Raw genomic sequence first — 24122 nt, 5'->3', positions numbered from 1 at the left:
CACAAAGTGCCCCCAGGTACAGCCTCAGGACCACACCTGGTCAATTCCTGCAGCTCCAAACCCTCCTGTTCCCACAGTTTGTTCACTTACACCCACCTGAAGGGACACACAGAGGGTGGTGTCACCCAAGAGCTGTGTGAGGCCACGGGACAGCCAGCGCTGGGCTGTGCCCTCTGAGGAGCATCCCAGGGTCAGCCCTCCCCGTGTGTGCTCCTGGGTGGGTTTGGAGGGAAGGAGCCCTGCGGGGAGCGGGTGCAGGAGCTCCAGGAAGGGGAGCCAAGCCCCAGCTGTGTGCCAAACAGCCCAGACAGAGGGTGGCCCGTGCTGTGACGCCAGCAAATGCCACAGCCTCAGCACTGGGAGAGCTGCAGGCTCCAGCGCTGGGCCTGAGGAACAGCTGATTGCCCAAAAAATAAACTCAGCAGCAGCCACGACTACATTCAGTGAGGGAACATCCCCTCACATTCAATAGTGTTTAATCTTCATCTAGCTCAACACAAATCAGTAGTGCAGCAATATAAATACAACTGAGGAACTTAAAGCCTTTTGGCTTTCATAGCTCAATAAGGAAAAAAAAAAAAAAAAAAGCCAATGAAACCAGTTTCCAGTTTTTAAATTAAACACAAAGAAAGGCAATGAACTGCCCATCCATCCCCAGAGAAGCAGTGGCATCCTTCATGCCAGCACGAGGCTGAGCTCTGCCCGAGGACAGGGTGCAACTCACACAGCAGCACAGTGAGATAAGGGAGTGGGAATGGGAAAGGACCCCCCTGCCTGCCCCTGGGCACAGTGACACGCTGTGCCACGTGCTGCTGGCACTGCCCACCGCCCTTGGGCCCCAGAGTTCCCTTTTCCACCATGAAAGGACACCACGTGTGCTCTGGACACTGTGATAGGAGCACACAGGGCTCTGCAGCCACAACAGCACAAGGCCAGTGAGCTGCCAGCCCGAGGGAGCAGCCATGGGGACTGCAGAGACCAATCCCCATCATCTGGGATGTGCAAATTTTAAGGGGAAAAAAAACCCAAACCAAAAAAAACCACAGTACATAGTGTTCCATAACTGAGATATGGTTAATGTCCAGCCTCATGGACGGCCTGGTGACCAGCAGAAGGTGCTGGGGCCACAGAACATGTCACAGCTTTGGAATGAAGCCAGACGTTGGACAAGGTACCAAAGGTGGGTGTGTGTCCTCCCAGCTCTGGTACCAAGCAGGACTTTGCTGCAGGAGGGGGTTTCCCAGCCTGGGCAGTAACCACAGGTCAGCTTTTCACACATGAACAGGCACCAAGTCCTCAGCACTGCCCATGAGAGTGGCCTGAAGCGATTTGGAACAGCCACAAACCCCTCTCCTACCTGCAAAGTGCCAGAGTGTTTACATTGCCCCTCCTCTACACTCCAACAGCAGCCAAGTGCATGTGAAAGGACAAGTCTACATCAAAGTAGTGCTTAAACCATTAGGGAAGGTGGGAGTTAAAGGAGAAGAAAGTTGTTGGACAGCACAAGTAGCCTGTGGTAGGCTATGGGAGCCTGAAGGGAGCTCAGAGCACAGCTCAAGGACTTGATCTTCCTTCTCAAAGGAGCTCCAAGGCAAGGGAGCTGCAAGTCCACCGTGCTCCCTCCACTGCAGTCTGAGGTGGCTTAGGAGGGAGCTGCACATTCACAGTTGCTCCAAGTGGTTCTGTCCTGCCCTCTCCAGATGCCAGCTCCATCCTTTCCTGACTCTTCTCCTGGGGTTCACAGCTGCCTTCTCCTCCCTTTGATTTCCCTTGAAGTTCAAATTCAAGTACAACCAGTTTTAACTGAATGAAAAGAAACCCACAAAACCAAGGTTATTTTCTGTGAAACGAGTTAGCAGCGCTGTCCTAGTCCAAGTGGCCTCCAAAGGCCCTGGTAGGACAGGGAGGGGATCTGCCTTCCCTGCTGAGCTCCAGCCAAGGCTGCCCAAGGGGAGCTATAGGATTTCCTCCCTCTGGTTCTTGGGTTTGAGGCTCAGCTGTCCGTTGCGCAGGGAGCCGTTCTGGCTGCGGAGCAGTTTCCCTTTTTCCCGGTCAGGCCACGTGAAGATGGCTTCATCACTGTCCAGCTCAGACTCTGAGTGCATCAGGCTCGTGTTGAGGACTTGGGCTTTCTGTCTGCCACCTTGAAGGAGAAACATTGCCAGGTTAGAAATGCTTCTAACACCAGTGAACCACCTCACCTTGCTCCATCCCCTCTAAGTCTCCTTTTCTGATAATGTCTAAGAGGCAGCAGAATCTGACTTTCCTCTGTGTGTCTCTTATTCCCTCTGATGCTGAAGCCAAAGTGATCCTGTCTCAGACCCTCTGGCACGTCAGAGGTCACAACAACACTCCAAGACAGCACAAAGCACAACAAGCAGACAGGAAGGCAATGATATGACCAGAAGGGGCTGTGACTACACGTGGGAGCTCTGCCTCCCTGACCTTGCTCGGGGCATTGCCTAGAAAATGCTTGGAGGGCTCACAACTGGAGTAAGAGAATATCAAGGTGTGTGAGGGAAAATCTCTGCCATCTCACTACCCTACTCTCCTCTCTGCTACTCCTGTCTGCAAGGGAAGGGAGATAAATTAGCAGGATGAATTTAGATTAATGTACAAGGACAGGAGACATTTACTTGTATTGTCAGCAGAGGAAATATTTAAATTTAGCTTTTCCTTAATGGAGAAATGCAACATTTCCTCTTTTAGCAGAAAGCTCCCTGGACATATCTAGCAGGGAAAAGAACTTCAGTCAGCAGCCAGCCTCAGAAGCAGCAAAATGAGTTTAGTTACCAGAGAGCAAATGGTGAGGCACATTTAGCACATTTATTGCACAGTGGGCTCTGAGGTGACAGATGGTCAGATTAAAGCAGAGTTGGGTGCTGAGGGAGGGAAACACACCCGGGTTTCCTGCAAGGGTATCTGTGTTTGAGCAGTTGGGACAGCCTGGTCCTGGGAGGAACAGCTGACCAGTCTGTCACTGCAATGCCCTCCATGCTGCTCCTGGGCACTGCTCACTTTGTGGAACATCATTAAATGGCACAATACCAAGATGAGTGGTCATTTTCTGCTAGCAAACAAGGATCAGGGACTCTTTTCCATGCATAGTTAACACATTCTCTTCTCTAAACAAAACCAGGACACACTGGTATGAAACACACACTCAGCAGCTGCAGAGCTCCCTGGCATTCAGCAGGGCTGTACTTGGCACATCCTTCCCAACACTTCCTTCTTTTCCTGGTCAGTCAGCAGGTGGCCATGGCTTGGTTCATGTATCAGATAAAAACACTCCAGCCTGAAATAACTCCCTGATCCTAGCAAAGCACTGACAAGCACTCTCAGGACAGCAATGGGAGAGGGAAAATGCTGGCTAAGAACACTGAAGACAAATCCTGCCTTTCTGGAATGGGCCAACAGACCTGTAGCTGCATGGAACACTGAGGAATTCATGGATCTCCCTCTGAAATGCACCTTCTTCCTGTAAAACTAGAGGATGAGCTAAAACGTGAAATTTTCACAACCTGATGCACACAGGAGCAAGAATAAATAAGCTGATGAACCAGTTGTTTGTGGTGGGTGAGTAGCAGAGCAGAAATAAACCTCAATCTCTCCAGTACACAAGTATTTTGAGGTTGTTCTCGGGTGTTGATCTATTTAGTGTAATGTTTAGTGCCACTGAATTCCTGCTTTGCTGTAGAGAATGACCAAAAAATTGCATGTAATTGCATATTGGCAAGAAGGGAACGACCAGAACCCAGGGGAAAACTTCAGAGCAGGAGAATTTACAGTCAAGACCCAGTTTTGGGCTTCTTGAGTCAGAGTGTTCTGCACAGCTTAATGCATCCACTTCCTGCTTCTGAAGAACCAAGCGGAGACATCAGGACCAGGCCAGTTTCAGCCCCAATTTCCAAACCTAAAAGTTAGATGACTTTACTAAATATCCCCTATACTGATTTGAGACAAGATCTCAGATCTCCTGAAACCCCACTGTCAGTCCCTACATCACGTTTGTTTCACTGTGATTTTAAGTCCACTGAAGAAGAGTCCTCAGTCAGCATCTCTGGAAGTGCTGAGCTCTTCCCTCTCATGTTTTACCTGCTTTGGGATTTGGTTTTAACTCCAGGCTTTCTTGATCCGTTGCATCCAAAATCTTGTATTTGCTTTTTCTTTTGGATTTTCCTTTCCGTCTAAAGGGGAGAAAAAGGAATTAAGAAACAGTCCATTTCCAAAAGAGCCAGAAGAAAAACAACTCTGATCTTCAAAGCCAAAGCACTTGCTGTTTAGGATTATATTCATATTACAAAGCGAAACATTAAAATGTTGCTCAGTTGCACATTTATAGGTTAATCCAAATTTTGCTTCTTAACATAACCCAGAGTTCTGGAACTCCAACATTTAACTTGAAACACTTAAGTGAGAAAACCCAACATCCCAAGGCTCAGCAGATGAACTGCTGGGACAGTGGGTTTGAATTTTAACCTCCTACTGCAGACATTGCCTGTGAAACCTGGATGCAGCAGGGGTTTGGTCTCAGCCCCACCTCTTGCAGCAGCAGATCACCATCCACGACAAGATTCCCAAGGCAACCACGATGACAAAAGAAGCAATGATCACATACAGCACACTCCACTCTGCAAGCAAAGCCAGAGATAAACATGTTTTGGTACCTTGTACATTTGATAGTGTACATTTTAGGGGATTGTTTTTGGGAAAGAGAAGGCAAGGCCTGCCTCTTTGTACAATTAGAAGCTGGCTTTCCCCACTGGCAGCACCACCAGATTCCCTTGGGAAGCTCAAGATCCAGTGTGTGGACTTTCTGGGCAGTTCACTGTGTGCTGGTTTATAAAATTTGCTTTCCTGTGGCAGGAAAGCCTCTGTAGAGACATGACAGAAGACAGCTGTGATTTTTACACCCAGAGTGGACTCAGCTCTTAGTGAGTGTCCACTGGGAGGGTCTGAAGGGGATTCACTCCCTGTCAAACATCATCTGCCCAGAAGGTGAGACAAAGAGCGTCCTGGTGTCAGCATCTCATCAGAGCAACTGGGAGACAGCAGGTGCCTGGCAGTGTGCCCACCCTGGGTTTCACAGACGGGTTTCTCTGCCAAGGTGCCCACCCGGGGGTCACGTACCGCAGTTGCTTTCGCCGTCCCCCATCTGCACCCTGAGGAAGTTCTCCATCCAGAACGGGTCACACACGCAGCGCTTGGTGAAGGAGTCACAGCGCCCGTGCTCAGAGCAGTTCAGCTGACAGGCTGGGGGCCAAAACCAGCAAGGTGAACTAAATGACTCACAGGTGAGGCAAAAATGGGACAAAACAGTTCAATACAGCCAACCCCTCCTGCAGGCTCTGACCTGAATGTGGCCCCTCTGTAGCTCAGAGGTGAGAAGTGCAAACGTAAGCACCTGGGCCTCATGCCAAACTGAACATCCCACTTCACCAGCAACATACATTTTGCCTAATAAATCCTCATTTTGATATACAAGTCATGGAATTTGTGTATTTTTCAAGTAAATGTTTTTAAACAGAGCTTTGATTTTCCAATTCAAATTCTGCCTGTGAGACAGACAAGAAACAAACAGATCCTTTGGAGGCACCAAAGAGAACTGAAAAATGGCTTCTGAAGGCCACAAAATGGTAAGATCAGGAAGTAATGAAAATAATTACTTTACACAATTCTAGTTTAAAATCTCTAACTGATCAGCAAGTGATCCTCACAGGATGGATCTCATAAAAGAAAAGCAGTGCTAATGTAAAGATGTAAAATAATGATAGAAAGGGAACATTTCTTGCAGACTGATGTTTGTGCTGCACAGGAAACAAGTGGGTTCACAGCTACCAAGATGTGCAGTTTATTGTTTTCAGGATGACACTGATTTCAGTGGCTATAGTCCATTAATACTCTATTTAAGTTTCATAAGTATCAATCTGCTTTTGGTTTTGTCAACTCATTTTCACAGCAACACTGCAAGTAATTATTTATAAGTAGTTGAATAGTGAATAGACAGAATTAATTGGTAAATAAGTAATTAGTGAATAGTCTAATAGACTTAATTTTCTGTTTCCCATTTATTAACATGAAAGCTCCTGCAGTGAGTGTAAGTGTGTGGGCACTTGGGTGGTTTTAGCACCCTTTATTCTGTCAGGCAGCTGAAAAGAAGGTAAAAGATGTTCAGTCTGTCCCAAGAGACTCTCACTTACTGACTGTGTTAATCTCCAGTGCCCGGAAGATGAGGAAGTCTGACTGTTGTTTCCTCAATTCGTTCTTCAGCGTCCAGGCCACATCTCGTCCTTTGAATATCTGGTGGGGAGGTTGGTTCTGCACAAAGAACACCATCTTCGTGCTGGAAGGAAGGCAAGAATTATTATCTGCTGCTTCTCCAAATATCAGGTGGAGAGCCACACTCTCCAGTCTGTCATTAGAGGGACTTAGAATCCCAAATTTATTTGAAGACCAGACTTCTGTCTCTGTTTGAAAGCAGTAATGGCAGACCTGGTCCTACAGTAGAAAACCCTTTAAGATATCTGATCCATTCATATTTTCCAAGCTAGGGCACTGTTCTTGAATTTGCACATCAAGCAGATCTTTGCATGTTCATGCTAAGCATCAAATCCCCAAACTTTAAGGTCTTGCTGTTTTCATACTCTCCTTCCTTCCTCCCTGTGGGATCCTGAGACTTTACTACACCCGTAGCTTGAGGGTCTATTTACATGCTCAGCACAGAACTCCAGCAGCAGACAGTGCAAGTTTAGAGTCTTTTGCAGAGTTGAGTTTGAATGCACCAAGTGCTATAGCCCAAAAACAACCCAGGTGTGAAGGATTCTGTATTCTGCAGCTTTTACTGCATTAACTTTATGATAGAAGAACTTGTTCCTCATGGCTTGCTCACCTTGCAGAGTCCTGTGGATCCTTTAGACTCACAAAAGGATGCATAAATGTTTGGGATTTATTATCACTAGTGAGCTAATGAATCAATAGCATATCAGTGAAACCCTCAGAGTATGAGAAAAAGAACAAACCACCAGTCAGAGGAAAAAGCTCTTTTTTAAACAGCACAAGTTACTTTGACAGTGGAAGCAAAAATAGGATCTTAAAGCCATCTGTCAGGAAACAATCTCTGCTCCTTTATAACACTTCCCACTCTTTTGTCTGCTTGAACACATAAACAGATGAAGCATTAATGACAAGAATCCCTTACTTGCCTTACTCAGGGGCGACTGGCTTGCTCATGGCAGAGACAGAGAGCTACTGTTACAACAGAAAGTGCTGGCTCCTCTGTTCTCAGCTCTCTAGGTTTGCATGGACAATGAATTCTGATTTTCCTGCTACAGCAGGCCATGTGGACACGAAGGAATTGATACATCACACCATTTAGCTAAGTGTAAAGTAACAGCAGATTTATTGCTGACTTGCTGCAGGACTTTAAGCACGTCCCTTAAATCTTCTTCAACGCCTTAGGTACTTTGAAACTACTCTCCTTTTAATAAAAATTAAGTGCAATATTGCACTTATTTAAACAGATTTCCACTTATGGCTTGTTGCCACTCTCCAGGCAGGCAACACCACCCTGACTTGCAGCCCTGCTCAGCAGCCAACTTCCATGTGTTCAGGAGAAATACAGTTTTCTGTAAGCCAATCAGTAATCAAAATTAAGCTTTTCTATCTCTTCGAACATAAATTACATTGGCTTTCAAAATTTTTTCATACACAGAGTTGAAGCAGTTGTGTAGGCAATAAAGCTACTGCAGAATTAGTAGAAGATGTCCCTGCCTGTGGCAGTGTGGTCGGAACTGGATGATCCTTAAGGTCCCTTCCTACCCAGACCAGTCTGTGATTGTATGAACTACCAATTTGGCGTGAGGGTGAGGAGGATTGTTACACACTCTGGTGTGTCACAAGCGTTACAGCAAACTCCTGCACCAAGCCCTGTTACTTCTCCAGTTACAAATCACAGCTGCAGAACATCCCTTCACACAGCCTCCACAATTTTCAAAAGGCAAATCAGATTTGTTCTTATTTTACAGGTTTGATGTGAAAATACATTAGCAGCAGCAGTTTTCAAGGGCAATGCACCATCTCCAGAGGGGAAAGATACACAAGACCTGCTTGGCAACTCTGATCCAAGCAGGAATATCAACATTAAGCAACAACTCCACATGTTCCAATGATCCAATCTGCTTTGCAAGTGGCCTTGATTTTCCAAACCCTCAAGCAATTCCTTGCTGTGTACCCTCCCAGATGAATCCCACCTTTGTTCAGTGTATGGCTGGATCTTTTGCACGGTGATGTCTGAGTCGAGGACCCCCAGCAGCACCCCGATCTGCCGGATGAACATCCCCTTCTGCCGCTCCGTCAGCTGGCTCACATTCACATCCAGAATTATCTCCACCAGGTTATTTTTCCTAGGATCTAGAGAGAATGTAGATAGTACAGATCTTTAGAGTTTCTATATAGCAGCCTGGGCACAAGGCAGGTTTTTAGCGATCTTTCCAGGATGTTTCTGATTTGAACACAGAACTACAGAGTGGCACTGTGGGAAAGGACACAGATAAGGCTTTCACAGGTAATAGAAGCAGTGAGAGTCAGCCCTCAAAAACCACAGGAAAGCACAACCACATCCCCCAAAACTTTTGACATTTACAGTTCTAAACTGGACTGGATGATACATTTTAATCCCAGTATACTGTACTCAGCGGGCTGCAGGCTAATGTGGTACACCACAAAATCCAGACTCACCAGGTTTGACCTCCACCGTGGTCCTTTCCACATCACTCTCTCCTTTGGCATCTGTTACTCTGAGGTGAAATGTGTAGGTCCCTTCTACCAGATTGGACAGGAGGAGGACTGGATGATGGTCTGAATTATTTAAGACTTCCTGGAAGGCAGAACAAAGCAAGTATGAGGAAACAAAGGATCAAAGTAGTGCCATGAATCACCATATTTCAGGATATGACAGGGTGACAGCCCAACAAGGAGCTTTGTATTTCTTCAGGAGCTGTCAACACTACCTTGCACTGATTTTTGTGATCCTTTACAAAAGAAAGCTCACCCCAGCTGCAGGACTCCCCTCGTCCCGGGTCCACAAGTAGCTGACAATCCCTTTATCATCAGAGGACTTCGATCCATCCAACTCTGCTGTGTTTGTGGGCAAGGTGATGACAACGTTACCAGCAATCTTTGCAATGGGCGGCTTGTTTATCTCTAAATAAACAGAGAGAAAGCACTTGGAGAAAGATCTTGTAATGCCCAATCAAAAATTACTGCAGTAGATCTCCAGTGTACTCCAAAAATCCCTGTCTAACCCTAGGGAAGAGAAGGGAAATACTGCAGGATTAAGCTGAAAATACCATTCCTCCAGAAAAGGGCAAATCTCAAGGCCACTTCAGTGCTCTCCACATTGTCTCCCTCCATTCCTTACTTTTATTGTGTCTCTGACCATGGATTTTGCTGAACTGCTGAGAGATAACCTGTGACTGAGCAGCTCTGCTCGTGGCTGTACGTACCTTCCTTGACTATGACGTTGACAGAGCTTTGGCTCTGCAGGTTCCTCTCATCTTTCACTGTCAGAGTGAACTCATATGTCCCAACCTGAAGGCCTGTGACAGTGGCAATGCTGCTGTTGGCATTCTCCAGCTTCACACCATCTGGACCCCTAACCAAGACACAAGGGGTTTGGTTAGTTTTTTGACCTTTTTCAGAGGTTTTGTTAAGTTTCAACTTTGCACAGAGCACTGGAGGCAATCTTGCTCCAAACAGGAACCTGGAAATAATAGACCATTATAAAAATCAAAATTATGTTCTCCAGTTACAGCAAGATAATCTAAAGAATAAGTGCAGGATCCAGAACAAAAAGCATAATTTCTGGCAGGTTAATGTTTTGTTTAATTTTAAACCAGAGGGACACTGATAACAGCACTTAGGTGGTGTTTACAAACAGTGGTACTTTCAGCAGATTGGCTTGTGAACTGCACAATGAGCCAATTTTGTATTAAAAAAAAAAGGTGCAAAGCAATAACAGTCCTTCATTTCTAGGGCTTTACACACACTTTGTATTAGCAAACAGAAAAAGCTACTGCAAGTTGCTTACAGGCTTTTTCCTGAATTCCTTAAAGCATTTCAGGGAATTTAGAGTTGGAAGAGAACTCTGCCTCGTTTAAACAAACTGCAAAAGCATTGAGTTAGGAGGCCCTGCTGTTGTTGGATTACAAGGGCCAGTCTCTCCATGAGACCAAGCCCAAACTGCACTGCTGTGAATGGAAACACAGCTGAGCCACACAATGCTCAGAGTGGGAGCCAGGCCTAGAGATGAAGGCAAAGCTATTTCTCATGCTCAAAGAAAACTCCACTTCTTTCCAATCAAACATAAATCCCTGTCTTATTCAGGTCACTGGAAATGCTTCTCAGGCCCCATGACTGAACACAAAGGAGCTGTGGGGGTGTTTTAAATGAAAGATTTGGATACACAAGAACATGGAAGGTGATACACACCGTGTTTTTTCCCAAAGAAAGAAGACTATTTTCTGGTCATCTGAGCTCTTGCTGCCATCTAGAGTGGTGCTGTCCACAGGAAGAGTCAGTTCTTTATCTGGACCAGCATCTGCCTTTGGGGGCTTGTTGTTCTCTGGAAAAGAATGCAGGATTTCTCAGACACCATAAAAGTGAAGCTTAAAATATCACCATTAAGATTTTCTGCATGATCCCCAGTACATCCCTTGCCCACTACCTTGTACTCAGATAAAGTGAGATTGAAAGCAGTTAAGAAATCCAATAAGAATTTCATTCACACATCTGCAATAAAATGAGACTGAAAACTAGGAGTTCTGATTTTTACTCTCATTCTCTCAGTGCTGCTCCACTTTTCCTGTCCCTGTCCCAGGACTCAGAATTGTGAGCAGACACAGCTGTTTGGAAATACAATCCTGCCTTCACGTAGGAAAATATCAATTAGGTTACATTGTGTAAAATAAGAGAAGGGCCCACAAAGCAATATTGCTACAAGCTTTCTTTTGCTCATTTATCAGCAATATACCAGCCCAGAATGTTCCTAAATCAGAGCAGCTTTTCTGAAAGTCACCATAAAATCTAGAGGTTGCTGACAGTTTGCTGCTCCCCTCCAACCCCTGGAAGGGAAGCAGCAGCAGCAGGTGAAGGCAGCTTACCTGGCTGGACTATCACAGTGACCTCTGCAGTGGACTGGTGCCCAGCAGAATCAGTCACTATGAGCTGGTAGGTGTAATCACCTTCCTGCATTGCAGAGAGCTGCAAGACTGGTGTCCTCACACCCTGTGAGAAAAGATATTCGTGGATTAAAAACAATCCTCATGCAGATGATGATGGACCAGAAGACTCTGATTCTAAAGGAACTATTACCAGAACATTCTAGGGGGTTATTACCAATGCCTGCTGTGGGAGCAGGAGTCTGTGCCACTTCAGCATGCAAAGCTCTTGCAGCTAAATTTATGCACACTACAAGGACACTGTTGTGGGACAAGAGTAATGCCATACAAGCAAACCTTCAGGGATTTAGTAGTTCCCAATTCTAGTAAAATCTCTGGGGAGCCCTGTGCAAATCTCACACATTGTGAACCTGATTCATGGACTTTCTTATTCTATAAATTTGAGAGTAATAATCTTTAAAAGAAAAATGATGACACAGAAACAAGTTCCAACATTTACTGTTTAGCACTGAAGAGAGTCTGGCCAGTATCAGCAAAATTTAGACTCCAAGATTCACCTCAAAAGTTCCTACCTCCCTCAATCCCCCTTCTTCAGCAGAATTTAAAACTGCATTGTTCAAGAAAGGAACAGGATGCTAGTGGTGAGGCTGGCGCCACTAAAGCAATACCAGCTTCACGTGGATTTAACTTTAAGCACATACTTAATCATCACACATCTGCTGTGTAGGATTCTAAAAGACATTTTCTAACAGTCCACTAAAACTGGTTTGATTATAGCTAAAAACCCAGCTAGTGAGCAATCCAGGTGGAACACTGGAGACCTGCACTGACCTGCATCTCCATCACCTTCCCTTTGCTGTTGGGGCTGAGCAGCCACTCGTAGCTGACGATGCTGTGGTCATCCGTGCTCTGGTTCCCATAGAGCGTGATGGAGTTCTGGGGCAGGGTGATCACCTGGTTTGGGCCAGCATTGGCCACTGGAGGATAATCCACTGCCTTCTTCACAGTCAGGTTGGCAGTGGTGGAGTTGCTGGCACCATCTGAGTCCACAACTGTTAGACTGAAGAGGAAAAAAAGAAGTGAAAGCACTGAAAAGTGATGGTGACCAGAGCTGAATATAGCCTTTTCTGAATAGAAATTTCCACAAATGTCCAATTATCAGCCTCAAAGTGATGCAAAGAATTCAACAGTCACATCCATCTCTCACTTGAAATCTGACAATCAGTTCCAAGGTGAAACATAGAAGTACATTACTAACCCACAAGTGGCCTGGACACAGCACATCTCCTCAGGTAGGCTGGTACCATAAAACACAACTGCTTTCTGCTAAATCTAGACCTGAACATGGATCTGATTAGTTCATGCCAACTGCTTAACAAGAAAGCAGTGTTCAGTAAGAGGTACTCCAGTTTATTCTACTTTAAATAGATTTGCTGATGCAGTGATGGACATCACACCAAAATACAGGCCAAAGGAAAAACACAGGACAAATGCAAAAGTGAAATCAGTTACCCCCTATTTCCCAGGTTGTGCATCAAACCATTAGGCCTCATTCACTTGTCTGAGACAAACACATTGCATTTAAAAAATGGATTTGAAGACTGCATTTCTTCCTAAGCCTTTACCCAAAGAGTTTAGATTTGACATTTCAAGAGACATTTTGCAGCACTGACAGACCAGCCATCATCTTAACCAGGACTACAAGTGAAGAATAAGAAGTAGCTGGACAGCTTATCTCTCCTGAAGTGCAAAGCTACAAAATTACTTGAAAGTGTAGGAGTGGAGAGAGGGAACATCACAAAATGGAGTTCTCTCCACGTTTTGTGTTGTTTGTTTTTTTTTTTTTTTTAAACCAGATTAACACTTCAGGAATCTCATACATTTCACTCTTAAGGGATGAGAACTGCTGGATTCTCCCAGGTGTGACCTACCTGAAAGTGTAATTCCCAGGTACCAGGTTGGTCAGTTTCAGTATGGGAGTATCACTGGAAACCTTCTCTTCCCGCAGGGGACCCTTCAGCTCTTCCCAGTGGTAGCTGATAATTTTATCATCATCAGTGCTTTCTGTTTCAGTAATTGAGGAAAACACACACACACAAGGAATTGGAAAATGCTGCTTCACAGATTTCAATTGTCTCTACTTCTTGTCCTGGGCTCAGTGGGCAAAGGTATTTTTGGTTGAAGCCCAGAGTCTCTGTTATGCTCAGACACCCAAACTATAACAAATCAATGCTAGTTGGGGCCAAGACAACCTGAATTTGTATAAAGAAACTCCTGAAAAGCTCTAGTGTGAGCCAGGATCACTAAAGGTGGCGTGTCAGTAACTCACATGTTTGAAGTTTAGCCAAGAGCCCTGTAATTTTGACTGACAGTAATTATTTTTTGATTCTAAGCAGCAACCTCCAGAGCTTTTCCTTTTTTAGGAGATTGGCTCAGGCCAGTGCATTTCAAAAGGAACATGGAGAGGTGCTGTTGGTGTATGTTCTGTTATCCTGGCCAGAGAGGCTAATTCTTTTCACTGAATTGTGTTTGACAGTGTCACTGTTTCTCTTAAAACTTCATGCAAGAGGCCAGCCCAGGACCAAACACAAAGCAGCCCTGCTGGATGCTGCACTTAAAGCTGCAGGTACTCACTGCTGCCGTCGATAAGAGTGGAAATGGTTGGCAGGGAGATTTCCTGGAACGGTGGGGCCACGATGGCAACAGGAGGCTGATTCACCCGGGGTTCTGCAACAACAACCCAGCTGTTACCATGACACTACAAGCAGAAAGCCCTGGTCAAGGAATTGCAAAACTATCAGCAACAGTGGTTTGTGCTTCCAGCACGTTCTAGAGCAGCCTGGGCAATCAATGCTACCAAAAGGGGGTTCACACAGCGTGGAGGTGAACAGGCAGCACACAAGTGCTCTGGGAAGGCTGCACTGCATCAGTTTTTCCCTACTGGGTCAAGCACCTACAGCTTCTTGCCACAGTGTGGCTGCTGCTCTGAAAAGTGAAGGATTTTGGTGCATGCTGCCAGCTGCAAAGTCACTGCTTATAAGGAAATGATCAGCCACAGCACCCAGAAGACCAGCCACACACTCTTGCTAATTTAGGGAGTGCAAGAGCCCTTCTTTGCCTACGGAGCTTGTACAAGAAGTCTTGCTGAAGACTGCAAAATGAAGGGGTTTTATTGACACCTTTGGTTGTCTCTTTACACAGGCCACCTAAAAAGTGAGGCAGTCAGCACAAGATCCTGTATCTCCACCAGCTCGTCTGCAAACCATGTCTTACAGTAAGGGATGAGATTTGACTTAACCTGCCTGTGGTTAGGAATGATATTCCTTATGGACAGGGAAGAAAGGAACCTCCAAAGGAGCTTCAAAGCTTTGGGTTCTCTTCAGTTTTTTCTCCTGCTGCTATAAGCTTTTTGTCAGACTGCAGCTAGTTTTTATGGAAGCAGTGGCCTTTCAGGGTGAGGTGTTTACTGAGCATTTCCCTATCAGGATTAGAGCTCTTTTATCAAGTGACTGGCTTGATACAGTACAGCAAAAATAGCTGTGTGTTACCAATAGCTTCCCATCTTAGGAAATTATTTAATACATACACACACATATGTGTGTGTGTATATATATATACACACACTGCAAATTCACAGTACAATGAATTACCACCAAACCAAATAATCTAACCCCTTGGTACAGATGCCTTGGCATGTCAGAGACAGGTGAAGTCAAGGAAAATCCAATCCCAGCACTCACTTGGATTCACTGTTACATTCACATATCCTTCTCCATGAGCATTTTCCCCATCCACAATGACTTTGAACTCGTAAAGGCCAACAGTGAGCTGGAAACAAACACAAAGGATTATTTACCTACAGGTTGGTGGCACCTTATCAGGACCTACTGGAAGGTCAAGTTCCTGTGCTTTGGCACAGGAGCACCCAGGCAATTGTGCTTCAGCCTCTGCATACACAGCAAAAGATGGTTTCCAGGCCAAAATGATATTACATATATTTTAGTTTACAATGGCTATGCAGAAACCAAAGACTCGTATTTCCCTCTGCCACAGGATTGTCAGTCAAGCTTTATTTTCCAGCAACAAAAGGCAAACAGAAGAGAGACAATAGAGATTAGTTCAGGTTGTCTGGCCACAGGAATCTGAACTAGCAGATCGCATTTGAGGTGAAAAAGGCTGCATGTAAGAAGAAAATATCTTCTTGTGTGCTTTTATAAATGCAAGTGTTTCTTCTTTTCCTTCTAGGTGAGATGAGCCAGGCAGTCACCTCTTCGCCATCCACTGTTGAGCCAAAATGAGAGGGTGAGGGACCAAGTGCTGGATAACAATCTTGATACCCAAAAGGCTGAAGCCCTGACAGAGACCTGCACACTCCTTTCCAAAGGTTCGGCTCTGCATGATATCCTTACTAAAGCCTGTAGATCTTTTTCTGAGTGCAGTAGAATCCAGGCTGCCCAAACCAATGTCTCAAGTACAGAACTGTATATTCACAGTATTTAGAGTCATTTCCTTGTTAAGCATCCTGACATGCAGGAACTGGCAACTTTTTCCCTGTTAAGAGCTTGTAGGCAGCTTGTACCCCCTGAAATCAATTTCTTCCTTCCCTCGTGCCAGATCAATCTCCTTTTCCTAAAAGCCTCAGAAGAGGGCTTGCAGTCAAATGTTGGCTGCCAGCCCATCATGCAATTTCCTATTCATCCTGAAATCCCATACAAGTCTTTCCTGGCTGCTGGGGTCCTCATCTTCTCCACTTGGCATCTAACACAACAGGATAGGAAGTAGCCACAGTTTTACCTTAGACAACTTCAGGGTCTGGGAGTGCTTCCCTGCCATTTCTCCACTGTAGTCTTTTGGATGAGTAATCAACTCCCACTCATAGGAATATGTGGTTCCTTTAAAAAAAGAGAAAAGGTCCAGATGTTTGTTTTCAAAGCCTGTCTTTCTGCCATGCTAAAGAACTGCAAAGGTATTAAACATTTACAAGGCACATTCTGCTGCGCTGTGGAGAAATGAGACAGCTTGGGCTGCGGTTTTTTGGGAATATACCCAGGAAAAGAGACAATCTGTGCTTCTAAACTCATTTACTCTGGAATCAAAACCCATCTTTCAGCCTCCAAGGCAATAAAGAGCTTTTGAACAATCACAGCTCCAGGATAATAAGAGAGAAAAGCCTTATCACATCCTCAGATCCTGCAGATACAGGAATGCCAATTTTTGAACAGGAATGAATCAATTCCTGCTGCCACACAACATGGAACTCTACAACTCCCACTGCCACAGTGGACAGAGTTAAGATAAGAACTTTCAAAATACTTAAAAATACCTTCCAAAAATTTGCATGATTAAATGAGGAGTGTATAGAATCTGTTCCTCAGTAGGCAAATACCCCAATTCAGATTTCAATTACTTGCTAATACAGCTCTGTTCCTATCAGCAAATATCAAGAACAGATACTTAAATTCCAATTCTTCCTCACACAGCACCCTGAGAATGAGCCATCTCTTCTCCCATCTCTTCCCACAATCTTCCAAGTCCACTGGCTTTGTAGCACTTTCCCTTTTTTTGTGTCTCACTATTTTCTCTGAGAGGCAGCACAAGGTAATAGCTGATAATAAAAAAAATTCCACAGGAAAGTGCTCTCTGACAAAAGACATTCTCAAGATTGCCCTTTTTACGTGCCATACATAATGGCTGTTTGCCTTTTCACATCCCAAGCCCTTAGCAGAATTCCCAGGGAAGCCTTACCTGCTGGTGGTTCAGGAAGCACAAATGCATTCAGCTGAACTTCATTCTTTGGCAGGGTCACTTCAACACTGTCTCCAGCAGAAACCACCAGCTCCTTCATAGCTGAAAGGGACAAACACAGAATTGGAGAGGAACAGGGGAAAAAAAAATCCACCTTGATTTCAGTTTATGGGATAAACCCCAGCTACAAGTGATGATGTATTTTGTAAACATCCTGTTCCTTAACAGACCTCCCATTCCAGGTTTGGCTCTCCTTGTCAATGCAAAAGCACTAATGGGGGTTTACAATTTTTAGACAAGCCCAAAATTACTCAGTCACCTCTCTCTTTGCAGTTACTGTGCTGAAACGTGGCCCTTGGGCCCTGCACAGGGGAGTCTCCTCACCCAGGTCCAGCAGGATGGGAAAGGTTTTACTTGACAGCTTTTTGGCAGAGAACTCGGCTGCAGGCTCATGGCACAGCAAGACAAACACTGCTACTCCCAAACTGCAATTCCAGAGCTTCACAAATATATAAAGAATCCGCAGAATTTCTTTTTTGAAAAACTGCTTGAGGGCTAAGAGAATTTTTTTAAACTTGCGTAGCTGCCACACTGGGTATGGAAGCTCAAGATACAAACCTGGTCCTTTTATTTGTATTTTCTTTTCCACCCCTGCTCAAGAATTTTCTTGCCATTCCATTTCAAATAAACTGACAGGTTCCTTTGAAAGACTACAGGGTAACCTTGAAAACTATGGCCAGGGACATATTTTTCCTGCTTTTTATTAGCACTAAGATAACCAGAAAGTTCAACACATTTCTTAAAAACACCTCTTGGCCTCCTCATCTCTCTCCTCCCTTTCCATTTGCTTTATATTTGTCTTTTTATTATTGGTCTGGGAATTATGCATAGGAAATATTCTTTCTTTAGTTTGACCCTGTCAAAGACAATTTTTCAGAGATATGCACAAAAAATCCAAGTTAAAAAAATTAGAAAAAAGGACCTTAGACATTCAGCTATTTTCCCACCTTTATTATCTATTATTTATCTATCTTCCAATTTTAATAGCTAGTGGAATTAACCACCTTTTTTTTTCCCTCTCAAATACTCCATCAGTCTTTCACCTTTAAAGAGTTCCAAGGCACAAAGCAATCAGATCTCATTAGGAAATAATAAAAACAAAACCCAGACAAACAGATAAAAAAATCTTGGAAAAACCAGTCTTCACATCATCTTTGCATTGCTTAGCAGAACAAGGAGGCCCTGGCTATATAAGTCTTCCCAGACAAACCAATGAAGATGTTTAAAACATATTTTCCACTTTTAGCTGGGGTAAGCCCTTAAAAAAAAAAAACAAAAAAAACAACTAAAACCAAACCATTAACTTGTCAGCACAAGCAGCCAATGAGCTTCCTGCCAAAACCATCTTTGGATGCGGTGCTTCCCTTACACTTTCCATTTGTTCCCTTGTAAGGGAAAGGAACCCTAAATTCAAAAGAAATTCAGCTGTGAATGTTGAGCACACGGGATTAAGTGAATTCTGAGGCAGCACATGAGCAGTACACGCCATTCCCTGTGCGTAGCATCCCTACAGGGAGAGCTGACAGCCTGGCTGAGGGAACAGAGCTGCCAAAGGGCATTTTGGCCTTTATTCATTTTCAACAGTCTCTTTTAGGAAATACCAGTGTGAACAGAAACATCATCATGCTGCAAAGCAAAGCATTGGGCTAACAGCCAAGTACACTGTTCTCCACAGCTGAACTGTGCAGTGACACCTCAGGGACAGAAAATAATCAGTTACACCCTTTTTTGAGCACACATTAAGATTTCTCCTCAATTTGATGGATAGCAGCACGCCAAGGCTACTGGAAAAACACTTCCCAGGACTCTACCCTGCATCACATCTCAGCCTTCACTCTGGGAATTAAGATATTCCCATTAATTCCCAGCTGTCCTCACATGCAGATTTATGATGCTCAAGTCCCATTCCAGACCTCAAGAGTTACTGAGATCTGACAGCAAGTGTGCTGACACAGATGCCTCAGTATTTTCTCCAAGGTACCATAATTATCTCCTATTTTTCCACACTGCTGTGGTTTGAAAAAGCCTGAGCAGGTGACATGTGCTGGAGCTCTGCAAGTCCTCACCTGGGGTGGTGGCAGCAGTGCTTGGGGCTGCAGCAGTGCTGCTCTGGGCTGTAGGAACAGTGCCATTTGTGGGGACTCCACTGGGCACAGAAGTCGCTGCCTGTGCCTTTGCTGTGTTTTTCACTGGCACGGGGCTGGCTGTGGGAAACTGAGGATGGGCATCATCAGGCTGCCCAGGCATCTCAGTCTTCCCTGGAGCTGTCAAGTCCGGTGCCACAGGGCTGGAGAACGTAGTCAGCACTGATGATTCTGGTGCAGATGTTCCTGTGTGGATCTGTAAAGGAAGAAGTTGTCTGAGTTTGACCTGAACACTGAGTGGAAGTTTTAAGTTGCCTTTCTCCTCCTCCACAGTTAGAGAGGCTGCAAAAATCCCTGGTTTGCTTTTCCAGACGTAGGGATTTTACAGCTTCCCCTCCTGTCTTCTGAAGTGCTTCTCCATGTTCTTCCTCCAGAGTAGACAGGCCATTCCTACCCCAGCTGAACACCAGTTAACACCAGATTGAGCTACAGCATTTAAGCACCAAGGCTGTGGATGTGGCAAATATAAGAAAAGATCCAGGTTCAAAACTGCAGTGAGTGGAATTAAAAGAACAGAAAGGTGGGATAGGATAGGCCCTGAAGACAGGGACCACAAACTGCGCTTCATTTACTCTGACTGTGATTTCCTTTTCCTGAAGCCATGCAATTGGCCAACATGAAGCAGGAGGATTGCAGTGGCATTTTTATGTAATAACTGGATTGTTACAGCAAGAGGAAATTTATTTTGGAATCACTCTTCAAAGCAAGGTGAGCTGACACACACAGCTCCCTGCGTGCCTGCCCCAGGAGATGCTGCTGGGGCAGGGAGAGGAGCTGGAGAGCACAAAGTTTGCTTACATCCACACAGGATGAGCCTCTTGATTGAAAATAATCAGAGTGGCAGGAACAATTTCCTTTCTTTTATCAGAAAATTCCTTTTACCTAGCCCCATTCCAGCTCCTAGCCTGCCAGGCCATACTCCTGACAATTTCTCCTCCACAGTGAAGTCCATGTGTGTAGCACGTTCTTTTTTTTTTTTAGCTAACTCTATTTTGAGAACATCTGCTAAATATTTAAAATGGAGCAATTTACCATCTTTGACTCAGAAAGTGGTTTGGAGCTGGATTTCCCACCACTACTCCCCATTAGAAGAGTGATTAAAAGCTCATATTGAAGGAAATATACTCAAGCTTTTAGACCATGCTGTTGGCATTCAGTCCAGGAAACAGGAACTGGGAAAACACTCCAGACCATGGTGGGCAACATCCTTGTCAGTAAATGGGCAGGACTTTAGAAAACACTAAATGTTGGTTGTAAAAATAAAGCTGTGCTGCCCACACTGAACAACCAAGCCAGGAGCAGCAGTGAAGGCACTGAGGGCTTCTCTGAAAGGTTTTGTTTCAGCCTTAGGCAGATAATTTCCTCTCACCATAGCTCACTTTGCTCACAGAATGTAAAACAATTGTTTGATTAACATCTGAGCTTTATGTACCAAATAATCAAACACTATTTGTTAGTGTTACAGACATAAGCTGTCTTCCTTTATTTGGTTACTTGCTAATGACTTACTAAAACAAAAGTATGGATTCTTTGGAATCCATGCAGGAAAAATCTGGCATGCTTCTCTTCCTCAGTGGCCTCAGGACAGCTGGATGTCCCAAGCTGTATCATCTTCCACCCACTGACAACTGCAAAGGGTACTGACTCCCTTTCCTCAAGATAAAGTTTGAAACACTGGCAGGAGAAAGAGGGGACACAGGAGCAGAATGTTCCCATGACTTCCTACCACTATGGGAAGCCACATTTACTTCTTAAGAATCAACTCAGAAGGGTCACAAGAACAAGAATCACAAACAGCACACAGAAGATCCACATTCACCTGCTGACCACAGCAGAGTCCCCACTTTGCTTGGCAGTATTTCTAGTGAGTTGAATGCTTTCTTGACTCACTTTTAATTCCCCAAAAAAACCCCACTTTACAGTTAAGAGAGATCCTATTCCTTCCAAAAATCTTCAGGATGAATTGACAGCCAAATGTCTGTGGAGAGCTCAAATTAGATAAGCTTTGCCTGGGGCAACACAACAGTCAAAAATGCCTCTAATGCTTGCAAGCTGAGACATTTCTTATCTTTGCTCCATAACTCTGACTTCTTTAAAGCAAAGAACAGATTATTTCATTCTTGGGGATAAGTGACAAGGAGACTAGAAGTTTGCCAGCTGTCCTATCTTATTAGCTTAGAAAATAGAGAGGAGTGACACATTGGCCTGAGTCAACACAGGAGCCTCAGACAATTTTGATTCCACCCCTAAATGCCTTTGGCCTGAGTCAAGTAACCCAGTGTCCTTGTCTGAGAGCCCCACGTCTGTTAGAGGGACTAGAGCAGCCCTGTGCACCAGAATCCACGCTGAGACAAAGTTACTTGAGAGAAAAATACCTCTGTTCTGGAATTCTCTTTTCTTTTTTAATTTAAATAGGCCTGATCTGAATTAATAAAATGGGCTCTTTTCAGCTTAGGTGGTGTCCTTGCTGTCTGCAGTACCTGCACAGACACTTTAAGACACTAAAATGTAGGTAATGTCACAAACCATTAAAGACTTTGTGCTGGTGGTAGAGACATTTCCTTGTTCCTTGTGGATGCAAAGCTTGCAGGAAGTGTGACAGCACGAGCCAAAGAGTGGGCTTGATGTGAGGGCAGGAATGAGTTCTCCAGCTCTGTTGCAACACTCCTGCTGCAGCCTTTTCCAGTCTGCCTGCAGAGCTGCTGCAGTGCTGCAGCAGCCCTGCTCATCAGCAATGCTGCACCCAAATGCTTCTCCTGACTGGCTATTAAGCGTGTGGCTGTATTTTAAAATTGACAAGGAATTTTATAACAAGACACAAAAAAAACTGGTGCCTGGAAAATGTCACTCACTTTAATGAAAAAGTACCAATATCCCTTAGTTAAGGGCTGATGAGCAGGATGTACTGTGGTATATTCTGGTTCCATAGCATGGATACAGATACAGAAATTAATGCTCACTGCACATTAGCAAATGCCATTGCAGATGGCTGTGGAGCCATCAGAACTGCAAGAGGAAAATTAAAACCCACAGAGGCAATGTTTTCCCAAAACTATAGTTTTCCTTCTCTCTGGGCCTGCAAGACCAAAGGAAAATATTTGCTTTCCATACACTCAATGCTCAGCAGCAGCAGAGAAGAAAAAGCACTTTGATTTCAAATGTCCTTTCCTACTTCAGGTGTTTGATGCTCTCAGGTGTGAACAGCCAGTACTGTCCCCATCTTCCAACCCTTCCTAAAGAACAGCACTGAACACCCAGCCATGTGCTCCATGGATTGGGCCAAATGTACCCAGGAGAAATTCTACTGATTTCAGCATGGGTGTAACTTTATTTTGGTCCATAACTAACCCATCTTGGAATACCTGCCTCCTGGAAGGTCTGCCCATGGCCCAAGAACACAGCCCCCAATGTTGTATCCTTGGCTCACATTAAACTGCCCTTGGATTTGAAGTGCAAGGACAGCTGCAGAGCTGGCTTTGCATTTTGCAGGTAAAGTTGGATGGTTCAATAATCCTGGAATTAGCCCAGGTGGATATTTTAATTCTTCCTTCTCCTCAAAAATGCAAATGTCAGGAATTCCATCATGTCACTACATTTTAGTAAAACGTTTTTATTTTTATGAACTTGCATTTCATTAAGAGACATGGACTTTCTTATTATCAAAAATCATCAAGGAGAGTAAAAACCTTTCCCCAGCACACATCCAACAGTGCACATTAATGATAATGGGAGCATTTCCTAAAGATGGGAAATCTTACACGTTCAGCAATCAGAAGCTGATTAATCAGTGTAATTTAATATTTGCAACCAGTTTACTAGACACACATTGGATAGCAGGATAACCTGGAAAGCAAAACTGCAAAAAGAACAAGCAGGGAGATGTAAAAGCTGTTCCCCAAGTGCAAGAGAAGACATTTCAGAGTGGCTGCAAAGACATCTCCTCACACGTGTGACAGCTGAGAGAATGGGGTCACCACGCTCAGCTCAAGTGCTAGGAGGAAGAAGGAACAGGGGGAGTGGAAATGCTGCAGCATTGCAGGGGAGAGAGAAATCTGAGCTCTAGTCAGCCTCAAATGCTGGGGGGGTCTGGAAAATCAAACATTTGTCAAGTTTTAGTGCCTGGTTTCACATGTGACCCACGGAGCTCTCGGCAGCGTCCCTTGGCTGCTCGCCACATCCTGCTCCAGGGTGGTGGCTCCAGCAGTCACAGCCCTACCTGCACCCAGGATTTGAAAGCTTCAGTTATTTCCAGAACCAGAGGCACCAGATTTTGTACAAAGCCAAATCCCTGAAACATGGCAAAAGCTATTTCAGGAGCAGTTTAACAAAGAAGAATTATATTTCACCATCAGGAGTGCACAAGCATTTTTGAGATAAGGCTGAAAAAATCATTTGCAGATGTAAAAATACAAACATCACTTAACAATTCAAATGTGCCAAATTCTCTGTAACATTATGATGTACTGGCTTAACATTGTATCTATTTGGAGAAGAGACTAAACTGATTTCATTCACCCAGTGCCAAGGTAAGCTTTGGAGGATTTGAGAAACTGGAGCACTCTTCAAAAAAGAGAACATTTGGAATTAAGATGCCAACTCAAGCAAGCAGATTGACATCGAAGTACACTGTGAGCTCTCTGCATGACTCCATAAAATAATGTATTTAACTGCCTTGATTCAGCATTTAAATGAAAGCAGCTTTTTTTATTGTGTGGATTTGAACAGGTACTTTCACAGGTAACAGTTTTGAGCTCCCAGAAAATTCCCACTGACATGTCACCTTTCCTTCTCATCTGGCAAGCACTCTGTGTGGTAATACAGAAGATAAGCATTATCATAGACTCCATCCTGCCTCACCTTCCCACTTCAACACAGTTTGTCCCAATTAAGAAAAGGGGGGGGGAAAAGCTACCCCAAAACCCCAAACCGCTGGCGATGCCTTGTTGATAGGAGGCTGAAAGCTGGTAACCTGAAAAGGTATCCCATCACTGGGCAG

General features: G+C 44.5%; 1 protein-coding gene across 1 annotated transcript in view; it reads right to left on the bottom strand.

The window, feature by feature from the left end:
- Nucleotides 1-435: 435 nt before the first annotated feature.
- The window catches only part of KIAA0319L (KIAA0319 like), a 29687-nt gene continuing 6000 nt past the window's right edge, over nt 436-24122 (bottom strand). The window contains exons 4-21 of the mRNA XM_012570683.4: nt 19049-19322; nt 16923-17024; nt 15972-16069; nt 14918-15005; nt 13812-13904; nt 13109-13241; nt 12009-12237; nt 11160-11283; nt 10489-10621; nt 9504-9652; nt 9050-9201; nt 8737-8875; nt 8250-8409; nt 6201-6343; nt 5131-5253; nt 4541-4631; nt 4096-4187; nt 436-2143 (exon numbers count right to left, since the gene is read on the bottom strand). Coding sequence (XP_012426137.2) covers nt 1956-2143; nt 4096-4187; nt 4541-4631; nt 5131-5253; nt 6201-6343; nt 8250-8409; nt 8737-8875; nt 9050-9201; nt 9504-9652; nt 10489-10621; nt 11160-11283; nt 12009-12237; nt 13109-13241; nt 13812-13904; nt 14918-15005; nt 15972-16069; nt 16923-17024; nt 19049-19322 — 2511 coding nt within the window. The 3' untranslated portion in view covers nt 436-1955. The remainder of the gene's footprint in view (nt 2144-4095; nt 4188-4540; nt 4632-5130; nt 5254-6200; nt 6344-8249; nt 8410-8736; nt 8876-9049; nt 9202-9503; nt 9653-10488; nt 10622-11159; nt 11284-12008; nt 12238-13108; nt 13242-13811; nt 13905-14917; nt 15006-15971; nt 16070-16922; nt 17025-19048; nt 19323-24122) is intronic.

This window comes from Taeniopygia guttata, chromosome 23 (genome assembly GCF_048771995.1).
Source record: "Taeniopygia guttata chromosome 23, bTaeGut7.mat, whole genome shotgun sequence".
Lineage (NCBI taxonomy): Eukaryota > Metazoa > Chordata > Aves > Passeriformes > Estrildidae > Taeniopygia > Taeniopygia guttata.
This window is presented reverse-complemented; position numbering and strand designations above follow the sequence as displayed.